This window comes from Ylistrum balloti, unplaced genomic scaffold (assembly GCF_031769215.1).
Source record: "Ylistrum balloti isolate Yb309-2 unplaced genomic scaffold, AGI_CSIRO_Ybal_v1 Utg370248, whole genome shotgun sequence".
Classification (NCBI taxonomy): Eukaryota; Metazoa; Mollusca; class Bivalvia; order Pectinida; family Pectinidae; genus Ylistrum; species Ylistrum balloti.
Window position 1 is genome coordinate 218,757 of NW_026782199.1, and position 15,586 is coordinate 234,342.

The 15,586-nt window shown below is 33.9% G+C and overlaps 1 protein-coding gene across 2 annotated transcripts in view; it reads right to left on the reverse strand.

Annotated features, from left to right (window-relative positions):
* The window catches only part of LOC132552468 (calcium homeostasis endoplasmic reticulum protein-like), an 83,577-nt gene that overhangs the window by 65,738 nt on the left and 2,253 nt on the right, over positions 1-15,586 (reverse strand). Inside the window, exons 1-3 of one of the 2 annotated variants that reach the window (XM_060216639.1) lie at positions 15,480-15,556; positions 12,742-12,912; positions 12,204-12,335 (exon numbers count right to left, since the gene is read on the reverse strand). In XM_060216639.1, the coding sequence (XP_060072622.1) occupies positions 12,204-12,335; positions 12,742-12,912; positions 15,480-15,504 (328 nt within the window). In that variant the 5' untranslated portion in view covers positions 15,505-15,556. Of the gene's footprint in view, positions 1-12,203; positions 12,336-12,741; positions 12,913-15,479; positions 15,557-15,586 lie in introns of those variants that run through there. The other variant, XM_060216640.1, reaches the window with a different exon arrangement.

Below are 15,586 nucleotides of genomic sequence, written 5' to 3' on the forward strand. Positions count from 1 at the left end.
ATTTTCTTTCATCCTGCTGAAACTGTCCATGGCAAAGTGAAATATTCTGTCACAAATGAAAACAAAACAAAATGATATACTGTAAGATTGACTCAGAAGTGAAAACAGAAAATGCGAAAATTTTGGATTTTGAAGTTAAATCAATTTCATTTGTGTAGATACAAGTGAATCATTTGTTTTATAAGAATATTGTAATTTTTGTAATTGTTTATAATCAAGTTTCACTCTGGTATATTGGACCCCTTATCAGCTTCATATTATTTATATACCTGCTCAATAGATATATACTGATATATGATATAAAATGTATCAGCCTCAGTTCATCACTGATGTGACCAGTTAAACTGGATTAACAAATGTAGTACAGCTGACAGATCTCAAAGAGAATTCTTCAAAAGAACTGAGAATAGGGCCTTGAAAAATGCAGGCTACAGTTATCAGTTTTCAGTGTCCTTACTAAAAAGCAGTTGTCCACAAAGAAAGTTCATATCATTAATTTTCAATGGACTACAGATAAATAAGCATTTCACTAGAAAATTAGATGTTGACATGAGGTTTGATTTGAAATATAACTAAAAAGGTAAGTTTAAAGTCCTAAATTTTCAAAATACAAGATGGCAACAAGTATCCTTTTTCTGATCTGTCCAACAGACAACAGGACACAACTAATGATCTTGGGGAACATATATAATGTAAAATCTGACAAAGATCAATCCTGTATTTCTCTAGAAATAGTGATAACATATTTCCATATTCAAAATCCTTGCTGGCCATCTATCTGCTGTTTTGTTTATGGCATCAATCCCAAAATGGGACAATGTACAACCAGGTACCGAGGGGAACCTACTTATGAAATTTGAAAATGGTCAATCTGGGACTTCTCAAAAATTGTGGTAACAAGTATTGTTTACAGAAAGATGAACCTTGGGCCAAACGAGATTTGAACGGCCCAAATTATTTTAAATGTTACTCATCAACTGAAGCAAACCATTCAATTTTAATTCTTGATCTTACTTCAGAATAAAGATTAAATAAATCCCTAAGTATAGTTTCTGTTTTTCACATATTTCACTTTCAAACAGTAAAGCAATGCTTATAAGGTATAAGAAGATTACTAATTGTTTCTGAGATTTGATAAGATACCACAGGTCAGGGACCCTGATACTTGAATGCTTTACTTTTTATCATGTTGATGTACATTATAATAGATTTACAATCGTAAAATTCACCATCAGTCTACTACAAACTAATAACATGGCAAAACAAATTTCATAATGCAGTATTAAATAACTACTGTATTAAATCTGTTGTCTACCTGACTACTGACCGAATTAGACAAGGAGGTAGGGGTCATGTAACCGATTACATTATAGGTCAATCACATTGTATTATTTGTTGTAAACACTGAAGAGTTCAAGGACCTTTATAGAAATTGAAGACAAACACATCCTTTCATGTCTGTAACCAAGGCCAATATTTATCACCAGGCTAACACCTAAACATTCTGCTGTGGTTGCATTGTACTATCAGTAAATACAAGGATTAACCTAGGTTTTAGGGGTAGAAGACACTTGTAGAAACAAAGAGGAAAGATAGACTTAACAATTGAGTAAATGACGTGAAAGCCTAAGCCGAGGTGCATGAAGCAAGCCAAGACCGGAAGGGAAGTCAAGGCTGAAGGCAAACATCAGCGACTTGTTTTCTTTTAACAGACATAAAATAATACATTCTGGAAGCATTTGGTGGTATTTTTTGCAGTACAAAATAAGTATAAGAATGATTAAGTTTAATGGAATAAGAAAAACTAAATTCTCATAAGGAGTGTTGAAAATTCATCAGTGAGGAAAACGGGAATATTTGTCTATTTTTATGGCGGGGAGTCTACCAACAAACAGCAGCAAAATGACACTATATTTGGCCCTGAAACGACAGATTCTGTAATAGTAAAAATATCTGACACAGGGACACTGTCGTTAGTTTTATTTTTTATAATTGTTTGGAATCACATATACCTGGTACACTACAGATCATTACATCTATCTAAAGTTCATGTATATGGTATAAGGGATAATTAATATTTAAATTTGCAGATTTTGTAAATACGACTCAAAGCTCTCATTTAAGAATTGCATTACTTCCAATTTTTTCTATTTCCCTAAAACTTTTCCAACAGATTGGTTTTTTTTATTTTGAGGTAATTTTTCTGATACAAAGCTTTTAATTAATAACTCAGGGTTAATCCTGCATGGAAATAGCCACTCCAATTCCACTTTTATTTTACAGCAAATGGCAATTCTTAACTTTGATATCCACTAAGATTAGTTGAAAGTAACCCATTGCTCTCAGCTCTTTGCATAATATTATGAGATAATATATGTTTGAGGTCATGTGTAGGTAACAGTCACCAGTAAAGTCTGGGGTATTAAGTACAACAGTCTGAAGTTTACATTTTGACAAGGGTACATATATATATGCCACTCTTTACACTTGTAGATAATTAATCTACTCACTGCGGACAGTCCTAGTTCAGAATTACCTGGTAGCAGCTTAACTACATTCAATATAAATCTTCTAATTGCAAAATATTGAATTGTTTTTACAATACCTCATGCACATACAAATGTAACATGTGGATCAAACCTGTATTGTTAATTCTGTGCTATCATGTTACTGTCATCGTGCAGAAAACTGGACAAGACCTGACAATGAGCTGTTAATTTAAGCTGACCAGGCTTGTGTCCCTAACAAAGCCAATACACAGACAATCTAGTATAAGAAATGAATCTCATTCAGTCATCTATATACACATGGGTACACATCCCCCACCAAAAGAACCCTCCTCCCTTCCTGTGTACTAGTGTTTACTTAAGTGTCTACTCCAGAACAATGGTGTGCTGTTATGTTTAGTAGGCCAAGTGCCTTTCTGGGGCCTACTAGACAGTAAAACTGCAGTATTTCATGGGGTTAAACATTTTGGAAAAACAAATTTATTGGACATATGTCAGGGATGCACAATACCGCTGTCTAATACTTCAATATCCTGTAACATTAAAACTCAACGAGATACATATCTTCTCTTTACTTAATATTATACAGATGCTCATGGCTCATTACTTTATCGTTTACCTACACACAAGATAATCATTTACCTACATATACCTGATACAAGATAATCATTTACCTACATATACCTGACACAAGATAATCATTTACCTACATATACCTGACACAAGATAATCATTTACCTACATATACCTGACACAAGGTAATCGTTTACCTACATATACCTGACACAAGATAATCATTTACTTACATATACCTGACACAAGATCAGTAATATCAGTGACCTATCGTATTGTGTAAAGCACTCTCATTATAAAAAGATATCCTTAAAATTTAGGAAAACAATTTGCCTATACTCAAACATACATAAAACTCCTTCATCATTAGAACAATTCTAAATAACAATATCATTGACTTTTTTCTGTTTGTCACATATATGACTTAGGTCTGTAAGCAAAAGCTGTTGGTAACCCAGGGGTAAGAGATTAGCCAATAAACTTGGCTACAGAGAACTTCACTTTAGCTTAATTGGTTAAGTGTTAGACTAGTAAACCAGGGTTCTCAAGCTCAAATCCTAGCAGAGGCATTGAATTAATGGCCTATGTCTTATCTGACAATGTGTGATGAAAGAGTCATATAAAACAGGGTGTCAGAATAAGCAGGTTTTATCTTGAAGTTAACATTATACCAGTAAATAACATTATCGTTGGATAACAGACAGGTTTGTATGATATTTCCAACAGTCAATCATCAGTTAAGTCTCTCAACTCAGATTTAATAATAATCTTTAGTGCATTATCAAAACCAATGAAGCTACTTTGGGTTAATATCTGATGAACTATTTGTATAAAAGACATCTAGGTTGAGGATCAAAGTATTATCAAATGTTAAAATGAATCTAGGATAGTGTAAACAACCCTGAGCATTTCCTAAATTATACAAAACATATCATTTCATTTTTTTTTTCCCAAACTCTGAAAATACTCAAAGGTCACGACTGATATACTGGCTAAGAACTGTGGCTGTCTATACCCCAGTCCTGTACCTGTGTATATGACCCACACTTAAGAACCTAAAACAACTTCTTTAATCTAGCTGAACTGCCAATGACCTCCCCTTAGGTAAACCAGAAACAGCAGCTAACAGAACAAATCAATGAACTCGGTCCATGGATCGTTGCTTTAACAGAAAACTGTGAGTCATTTCCTTTGGATCAAAAATAAATAGAATCTATATCAAAGAATAAAAGACAATATATTATGTGAGTAAGCAGAAAAACTAGGGTAGAAGTTTTTGTTCACAGGATGATTTGCAATTTCATCTCACAAAGTAGAGTCTGGAATCAATGACCAGAGGAATCAGTGACCATACAGCCTGTTTATCACACTGGCACCCTACATGTAGGCATCTAATCCTTATTATAAAGTGGTCAACAGGTGGTCAACCGGTTAACAGTTTCAAGCATATTGTCATGTGATGATTTGAAGTTTTTTCCATCTATTTTTTCACACCTTATTTCGAAAGCCATTCCAAAATAATTCATTACTTTTATCAAATTCAATTTCTAAATTGGATCACTTTAAGAACACAAGCTAAACACCATTTTTTTCACATACATATAAACAGTCTAAATGTGAATGAGAAATGCTTAAATAAAAACTGTATACACTAGAGGGCGACACCAATAAATACTTCTTTGTGGTCCTTGGTTACCCAGTGCCTGGTATTCATTTAAGTAAACTACATACTTTCACACATCACTAAATCACACTGACTTTTAACAGAGAAATTTGTAACTTATTTTGGAAACACACATGGGGCTCTTTAATAAGTGTACATTTTTTGTCCTAATTATGGTAATTGATCCCTGAAGAAGCTGGTTAAAGCTTTACTGAGGTGGTGAGATGGGCTGACTCAGTGAGACAAGGCCTCTGTGATTCATGCTGCAGTAAACTATTTACCATTTCTGAACCTACAGCACTTTTGATACGTTACTAGATCAGACAGCCAAGTTAATGGGAACCTGTCTGCAGCAGTATGTAGGTAACTCATTGGTGTATCAATGGAGGAAGATGGAGTTCTACTAGCTACAGGCCTGTACAATCCTGCTAACTTAATCCAGGGAATTCCCTTGACTGAGAATCTGTTGGGAAATGCATCAGTACAAATCTTGACCCCAAACAAGACTGGATAGCATCCTGTTTATTTAATGTTAGCTTGTACAAATCCATATGATATAATATGGGAATTTAAGACCTAAGTACAGTATGGGAAAACACACTAAATCATAGCATGAAAGAGTACACTAAATTAAGGGTAAATAAACTAAATTACAGTATGAGAATGCACACCAAGTTATAGTATGGGAGAATACACTAAATTATAGTATGGTAAAGTGCATCAAATCATATTATGGGAGAGTACACTAAATTATGGTATGCAAAGGTATATCAAATTATTGGAGGGTACATGCTGTCACTAAACTATTGGAGAGTATCACATAAATTTTCATCTCTCTTGAGCTCAATTTAGCTAGAAAATTGCCGGCTTGTTTGGTGAGATGGTGTCTACGTGGTAACTGATAGTTTCCTCATTGAATAACCTACGGGAGGCCGATCACATGCAATCCAGATCAACTGAGTTAAAGTGTCAACACAGACCAATCTGTTTCTAAGATTCTTGTGAAACACAAACTGACATACGTATGGAACTCTGAACCATGTACATCGGATCTAAACCTGAGGTCACGTAGGCCAACACTTTAACCAACTGGGCTATGCGGCCCCTTAATTAACTAGAAGACATCCAAGCTGTAATCATGAATGAATTAATTTCTATTGCTACAAGCACAGTCATTTTAATGTTGTTTTAATTTATCAACAATACATCTATCAGTGTAGTCATCAGAGTAGCTGTGGAAATGATGACACTATCTGCTGCACAATTCAATATAAATTATTGATATACAATCATAGGCCTTTAGGGTAAGCCATTGACTTTCAATAACAATACTTAATCAAATCTGCATGTTCGTAAGACAGTTCTTATAAAATCTGCAAACTTCATTAAAATAAACTCATGTCTTGCTTATAATTATAATCTTCAAAACTGCTTCAAAATTACTTTGTACAGAAAGTGTATTGACATTTTGCTTTTCATAAATATTAAGAAACAAATTATTTAAGGTATATAGCCTAGATATTTCATCGTAAAATTTCTGAAAATTCAACTTATGTTGTCGAAGCATGCACATGATGATATCATACTTTAAAAGATTATGTTTCAATGCTTTTTTTTTCTTTGTAATTATGTATGTTGTTTGTTTACTGGGTTTATCAACCCCTGACTTGCCAAAGGCTATTTTGTGGTGGGATACATCTTCTTGCAGTATACAATAGCTACCTTCATTGAACAGCATATGGGTGACCCAGCACATGCCATTTAGTACAATAAGAGTAAAGTGTCTTGCCAAAGGATGCAACAAAGACAGAATTGACTAGTCTATTGCTCAGCTTGATGAGAAACCCTTGCTGCCACAGATAGGAAGCAACAATTAATTTTATAAAAACAAAGTGGTCTGGCAGTGTAATACATCAATTCATTAGGAAACTAAAATTTCATTCTAACACTACAATTATCACCTTCAAACGTGCCAAATTTAAAAGGCACTCTGATGAACTGGGTAATATTCTTAGGCCTAAAGCCATAAAACAGATTAACCAAAAATAGCCTATTATGCTAATCATCTCAATAAAAAAAAATGTGACACTGAAAAACAAGACATGTAAAGTGGGAAGCTCGCTTATAATGTTAATATATTAAAAAGAATTATGATTATTTTATATATAGATATATCACTGAACCAAAAGATTTCAAAGTTCATCAAGCCATAAATATACAAAGAATACGTTGGGCTGAAGGTCAGGTAACATACTAATTAGTACATCAGACCCCCAGAACAGAATGACGTCAAAGGAGATTGTGACAGCTGATATAATATGTTGTCCCCAGCACTTCATTATGCCTGGCTGCTCAAAAACAGTCCTGTAGGTGTAGATTTTGGTGTAGAGGGGTTTGCACACCAAGGAGGTGTACTGTCATAGTCAACTTAAATAACTAAAGAAAATTATGCCAATGACATTCACAGAGAAGTTGTCCTAACAATCTGACATTCACTCAGAGAGTCTATTCTCTATTTCAGTTATTAGTCCTATTAGTTTCTTTTTTCCCTGTTTTCACTGTGTAGTTAGCCAAAACTGAGAAATCAAGTACACCAGATGTCTGTAAAGGGTAGGGAGAGTACAAATAAGTCACAGTGTCTGGAAAGGCAGTCTAGGAAGAGACGTCCTGATATATTGGTGTGAGGGAAGGGAGGGGGTCAACAAGTCTCCATATTGGGAGAGGGAAGAGAAGGGATTAGACAAGTCTCAAGGAAGGGAAGAATGGACAAGTCTTAATGTTGGTAGGGGAAGGCAAGGGGTGAGCAGGCAAGTCTCAATGTCTTTAGAGGGAAGGAAGGTGGACAAGCTGAGATATCTACAGAGAAAAGGGGGAAGTATGAATCTGATGCTGGTAGAGGGGAGACAGATATTCATGTTCCGTTTTCAACCCCAATCCACTAGTGTTAGATACCAACTCCTTGTTCACTAAGTCATATTTATTAAGTTAAGAGTATCAATTTAAGATAAAACATGTTTATCCCTGCTTTGCAAGTCAAACACTAGTACCCAATAATATGATGGTGTTCTTTATTAACACTTCAAAAGAGGTAATTCATATGTAATGACAGCCTGTATATTACACAATGAAGTGTTATATGTAATGATTTACTTAGTAGTGTAAACAACTCCAGTCATTCATTGTTCCACTAAACTATTCATATTGGTACATTTCAGCTAAATATATTTAAATATTAAGAAAGCTAAACAACTAAACAGCTACATGGGTTTGCATAGTCATGGAGTTTGGTTAAAGAAGTGTTGGTCACAGCCCATATATAGGTAGACACCTTTATTGGTATAAAGCCCAATTATCACCCTAGAAAGCAGGTTAGTAAACAGGTGACAAGCCCTTAGGGTCCTATAGCAAAGCCCTTTGAAGTATTCCTATGTTAAAACAACATTGTATGCTTAATGAGATGATTATGAAAGACTGAGGGCTGTTAAAATAACACTAAAGCCATGTTATCAGGTGTGCAGAAAAGTCCATCCTTTATTCTAGAGTCCAAGGGTTCAATCTACAGCTTGAACACCATTCCAACAACTTGAACTCAGCTATACAGGGGAATAGGTGTCTACTGATACTATTCATAGGATAATGAAATGCTCAAGTTTCTACTGGATGGAAACAAGCTAATATGTTTCCCATTACACAATATCATTGAAACCTTTAGTTTTGAAAAAAACGAGAAGCCAATCCTATAACAACAGGTCTAATCTTACTATTACATGTACACCTGCTTGGAGCAAAGATTGGTAATCATTGTGTGCATGATTAACATACACATTTTAATACCTACACCTAAGTAAACAACATCAGCCATGTATTAAAAAAATATTAATCTAAACATTATATTGCTTTGTATATAACACATTTCTGTCTTAAGGATATCCAACTTAAGATTTACTGACACTGCATTGGTTTAGCTTTATCAAAATATTTATACCTTTAATAGAAGCAATTTGGTCCAATCAAAATCATGTGGAGAATACTTAGTTTGATATTTTTAAAAACTGAATCAGAAAGCATTAAGAATCAAGTCTTCATTCTCTGCATTAAGATTCAACTTGAAAAGAAGTCTGAAAGTGAGGACATAGGGACTGGGAGGGGTCTAGGAATTTTTATATAATAATATCATAGATCCTAGGAGTCCATCTTTGTCCTGACAAAATAATACTTTTCTTAACCTAATCGGATTATCAATATGTGTGGATTGACATTATATTGCTTAATTTAACAAAATACACGAGAATCTTTCTTGGGGCTTGCAAGGATGGACACCAGTCCTCACATCTTTATTTATCAAGAACACAAAGAAATATAGTGTAATTACAGATTTACAACAGTTACTAAATAAAAAGTAAAAACAGAAGAAAACTGTGAACAATTTGTCAAAGCCATTCTGCTAACTGATATAAACACAAAAAACTGGAACTATGGAGCCAATGCTTCAGAATTATTTATGTCAACCATGCAAAACCAATTTCTTATTATTATTCCAGGATGACAAAACAATGACTATTAGGCATAAAAGAATATGATGTGCTCATTCATGTAAATGTAAATATCAACGACTATAAATTTAACCATCCAATTGAATAGCAATATACTGATAGTTGACCAACATTGAAGCATTATGGTGTATAATTCTTTTTTCAAAAAAGACTGTCAGTAATAAATTCTCAAACTACCCCAATTTTTTTTTTCTTTTTCAATGTAGACATTTTTCTCTAACAGATAGAAATATGGGTACTTAACGAAACTGTAGATTATCATCTGACACCTTTATAAGCAGTATTGATATATGACACACTGTATCTACAAGCAATCTGATTGTGCCTTGTAGCTATATCACATTTGAAGGTAAGATATATTCTGTCCTGTGTGACACCTGTTAGAAGAATAAATGAAGGACAGAAAAAAGAATTAATGTTTGTGGAACATAGCAAATTAGAGAGAAAAACAGATTATGTTATCCATGGTTACTTTAAGATAATGAAAGCTTTTTCCTTCATCACCATTTTGGACAGCCAGGTTCATTTTGAGGCAGGGTTTCCTCATAGAAAACATAGAGGAGGCCCGCTTCATACTATCTAGAGTAACTAGGAAAGAGTGTCTTGCCATCAAGGACACAATTCTCAGAAACTGCAAAGGGTAGGGAGCATTGAACCACACACTTTAGATATTAACCTGAGACAATAGGCCAATGTTCTACTGACTGAGTTAGCACTATCTCTTGTTTTAGACTTTGACCCCAGGCACTTCATATATGCTATAAAGTGAGGTAAAACACTCACCTTTCAGTTATAAGGCACCTCATCTTCTATGTAACATCCACCAATATATTATTTATATCAATTCACACGAACCATATTATATCCTATCTGCTTATTATTGTTTAAATTCACTTTAAAATCCCTCATTTTCTAGCCTTTAAAATAACTCCAGTGTTATTTGTTTGTCATGTAATATTTGTGTATGCTACTGTCAATTTTTGTGTTCTGACAAAGAAATGAATGCAACCAAAAAAATAGAATTTTGTCTGCGCTGTCAGTTATTACCTCTCTGGTTATAGAGTTGAGTTGATTTAAACTACCTACATCTATTGGCCACAGCAGGGTTAGGGGAAAAGTCCCAATGGACTTGTATAAAGTAATGCTAAATGCAAAAAGTCAGGATTTACAGAATCCAGGGAAGAATCTGGTCACAACTAACAATATATTCAGATCGATAAGGTCAATAAAGACCAAATATGGTATGTGCTCATTTACCTGTAACACACTAATTGGTGAAACACCTAACAAAAACACAACTGTCAGTTATAATGCCCAGGGCTACATCAGTCTTATCTACCTGTAATTACCTATCTATGTAACCTTTGACCCTACTTCATACACTATGATGAAGGTAATAAGACAATTTTAATTTGCTAACTATTGGGGGGCAGATTACAGTCAAGCTTCATGAAAGTTATAAGATAATTTTATAATAATTATGATTATATTCTGTCACTGAAATGTCAATGCCTTTACAAAGCATTTTTTTTAAATAATGGGTTCCACAATCTTGGTAGTCATAATCACCGACACTTCGTACTGTTACGATAAGTATCTTCAAGACTAAAGCTTCAAACAACTCAACAACTCTCACTAAGAATAGAAGTTTAAGACACACAGACAGTGGGAATGACGTTAGTATAGTTATAACTTTTTGCTTTTTTTTGTACTAGTTTTTATCTTTGATGACTTATTTTTTTTTACAAATCTTTACCCCACATGTAATTAAAAACTACTATTCAGGACAATCAAGTCAGTTGAAATGGTGTTTTGATGTATTTTCTTCAGCAAATGAAAACATACTTTTTCATTTTTCATAAATTTTACATCTGAACCTCAAATTTTGTCACAAGTGCAGAAAGTTTTGAAGTATGAGAATAGCCTAGCAGTAAGCACCCAGCATTCCAATTTGAAATCTTATAAGTAATTAATCAACAGACAACTAATGTGATTCAATAAGAACAATATCAGAAATTTCCCTCACTGTTCCATTTAAAATTCCATGACTCAAATGAATTCAAGAAAAAAATTTGATCCTAATTATTGTTATTCTAATAAGAATATGAATGTTTAAATGAATAATTCATGAACAACCTTAATAAAATTTTACCTCCACCAAGTTCTGACGTCATAGTCATTTATTTAACAGCTGATGAGAGCCCAAGGTTAATTATATCTGTCAGTATAAATTAAAAAAGGTCTTCATAAAGCATCACAATGCAACATTACCTATTACATTTATGTAATATAAAGTGATAAATGGGAGTGCATTGGCTTAAGGTAACTTAATACAATTGCTTGTAGAATTTAATACATATATGTATGACCTAGTACAAGTGATTAAACTTTTATTGTAGTATACAAAAGACACTGTATTAATTACAAAACAGCAGTGACAGTATTGCTGCCCTGTCCTATACAACATAAGTTTTAGTTACTTTAGGATGAAATTTGCTATACACAATTTAAACAGCAAGAAAAATTTCATTATGAACAATATTTTCAACAGGTAATGAAATCTGACTGGATGATAGATAAGAAAAGTATTGCTGTCACAAAAAAACAACAAATGAAACTCATTTTAAAGGCCACAAGCATTTAGAACCCTCGAGAACTGCTGTGAGTCAGAATTTTAATTATGATTACCCTGGTATGTGATTTAACGGTAAAGTGCTCAGAAATTCAAGTCATATGAAGCCAAACTACTATTAAAAAGACAACAAAGTAATTAAGTTAAATTGAAATGCCCATTTCAGTGGACATTTACATAAAGATCAATATGTATCCTGAGCCTAACTCTACATGAATCTACATTTTTTTTTTAAAAATTGCTGAAAAGGGGTAGAAAATGACAAATGGACTTACTATCAGGGTTTCCGAGGAATGGAGGCGGCACTTCTGGAGGGACACCGGGAAGTGCTACAGGAAATGGCTGTGTTTGAGGTGGACCATCACTCACTGGTGGACCACTGAATCCTCCAGATTCTGCCAAGGACTCTACAGATATTTAAAATTATAGCTAATAAAACATCCTGAAATATACCAATTAATCCTAGTGATTCATAGTTCTCTAATTCGGGCTCATCTTCAGTATGAAAAATTAGCAAAGGGCCAATACTCTATATACAATAAATTTATGTTGGAAAGGACAAATGAATGAAATAGCTTTCATTAAGTTTGTTAACCTATAAAATTGTCATCCTGAGAGGTCTCACAGACCCAGACAGTAATAACATATGATATTTGTATATATATATATTTATATGTATATACTGAATGCTGTCAGCAATTTTCAAAAGTAAACATATACACAAATAGAATGCCACATTGAACTCTATCACTCTTTGCAACAGAAGGGAACATATAATGCGCCATAACAATGATAAAAGCATTCAATACTTACTGACTGACTCAGAGTTTACTTTATATTGGTAGTAATGGAAATGTTCCCCTCCAAATAAGAAAGAAAACCGTGGGTTGTTCTTTTGTTTCTGTTTTGTCATTTGCTCAAATTCCGGTCCATTTCTGGCCACAAAATTGGCAAGTTTATCTATAATGTTCTTCAAGTCTGGATCTGAAATGATAAAAAAATTCATTCAGTTGATCACTTTACATCTGTTCATAAGCATTTTCAATCCAGCTTCTGTTAAGGAACAGGTCCTTGCATAGTAATATCTAATTAATACTCAGTTATACTCATACAGGATTTTTTGGATACAGTTATTACTGAATATAAATTGGTATATCCTGTCATGAAGTTAAAAGGAAATATTATTTTGTTAAGATGGAAATGACAGATGTCTACTAATTTGTCTTTCAGCTGTATTATACATTAATAAGTAGTACTACAACTTCAGAAAAGTTCAGAAATGACACTTTTTACTGGGTGTTGATCTAAGCCCTAAAAAGGGTTGATATGAATAGAGGATACCTGGTCTACATTTGATTAGGCTAAAAACTTAAACAAGCTTATAGGACACAGCGTGATATGTATAGGTACTATGTAATTATTGTCTTATTTTGTATCTGTGATATATATATATCACAACTCATGATGATAAAATCACTTTTACATGTTTAACCTCTTTGAGAGATCTACAAGTCAATGGTCCTAAATTTTCAACCTTCTTGTTTGATCTGGAAAATGTATAACATCACATGTAATGAATTACAGCTAATTTAACAAATTTTCAATATAATTTGTTTTTGCATGATATTGCCGAATCCAGCCAAGCTTTCCTATATCATGACCTTTTTGATTGAATTAACTGATGTGCCAGTTTACTGAAAGTGCTGACTGCTTTGAAAGTTGATGAAACACTTGCCGCCTAAGTTACTGTACTATGCAGGAAGTGCTGCACCTATTTTCAGTTCTTTTCTATGTGTGATTGTCTTATTTTCGTAGTTGTACGAAGTTATGTGTCTAAATAAATGTGACCTGGTTTAAATAAAGGATTAAAGGGCTGAGTTTAAAGTAAACAAGCTTACAGTTAGTGTTGCATGCAACACATGTCCCCTGCCGTAAATGACTGTATTTATCGGCAAATAAGCGCATGTCTGCTAATAAGCCCACCAATGTTCTGTTGTAAAGCAAATGGGAGCAAATGCTACATAACTGTTTGCAATAAGCTAACCCTTTACTATGGATTCGAGTTGGCCCCATGATCTAATTGCAGTATAAACACATTATTTTTTCAAGCAATGTAGAACTTGTTCTGTATCAGAAGTGTCTTGTTTTATTATTTATAAGCTTCCAGTGTATCAAGTTTCAACCAAATCTATAAATCTGTTCTCAAATTATTGTCTGAAAACTAAATTGTGACAAGATTCTATTTTTAGTAACAGTGACCTTTGTAGTTGATCTTTTGACCCCCGAACAAAATCCCACACTATATTGCCTTATAAACTACCATTGTGTGAAGTTTCATCCGAATCCATTATTACATTCTCAAGTTATTGTCCGGAAACTAAAATGTGACAACAATTTCTATTTTTAGTAACAGTGACCTTTGTAGTTGATCTTTTGGCCCCAAACAAAATCCCACACTATATTGCCTTATAAACTACCATTGTATGAAGTTTGATCCAAATCCATCAATCTGTTCTTAAGTGAAACCGGCAGGGGACTAAAAATCCATTCCCCCAATTGGACTAGTTTGTGTATCAGGTTCTGGTGCACTGGTAAATCTGGCTATATAGACAAATTTGGCTATATATGTTGTCAAATCCGACTATATATTAATAGGGCAAATGTAAACATCCAGGTATGGTCTGGTTACATTTCGTGCAGATAGAAAAGATTGAATAAGAATCATGTACATCAGTAAAATGTTTTTGGCATATTTGGTCAATTTCAAGCATTCAGTATCCACAAGTAACAAACTCTATAGAGAGGTTCATCCAATATGGTATCATTCAGCCATTGTGTCATCTGTAAATAAGCATCTCTTTGATGCAGATTCGAGCAACATGTGCGTTTTCAGCATGAGGTTTCAGTGCAAAAAGTTATAACTCACAATGAATGTGAATTGTGAGATGGAAGCAAGTGAAATACCAAGTGTTTTAATCAAGAATTAAGGCAATTAGCAATGGCAGACTTCAACCAACTCACCAGAAAAACGTGACTTATGACAAAAACATACGTTTTACCAACTCACTAGATTCGTTGTCCATTTTTTCGATGTGCACACCACGATCGCAGCAAGGAATGGCTCAGTTGTTAGCATTTGCCTTATATACGTAGCATAGTCATATTTGACTTTATAGCCAAATCTGCCTATGAAGCCAGATATGCCGGTGATTCAGTACATGTTATTGACAAATTTTGAGGTTTTCCCCGACCTGTTTCTCGCTTTAGTACACACTCAAAAGTGCAATGCATGGGTCTGTTAATACAGACAAAGCAACATATGTTCATGCTGACTATAAATACACTAAGTACATTACCTATTAAACTAAAACTTATTCTGAAAAAATATGATAAATGAACAAGACATCCCCCCCCCCTTCCAAACTTTCCTCAGATTTAACGTTTTTCACCCTATCATGATAATGTTTTCCCCCAGAATCACTCTTCAATCAGAAGTGTATCGCAATTTCAATTTAATTTCAAAAGAAATTGACTACAAGGCCAAAAATTACCTTCTGGTGGTTTGGGAAGATCCATTTCGGCATCGGAGGCTCCAGTGGTTTTCGGATACTCGCCGTCTAAGTTATACTTGATATACTATGGGAAGGCATCGTGCCTT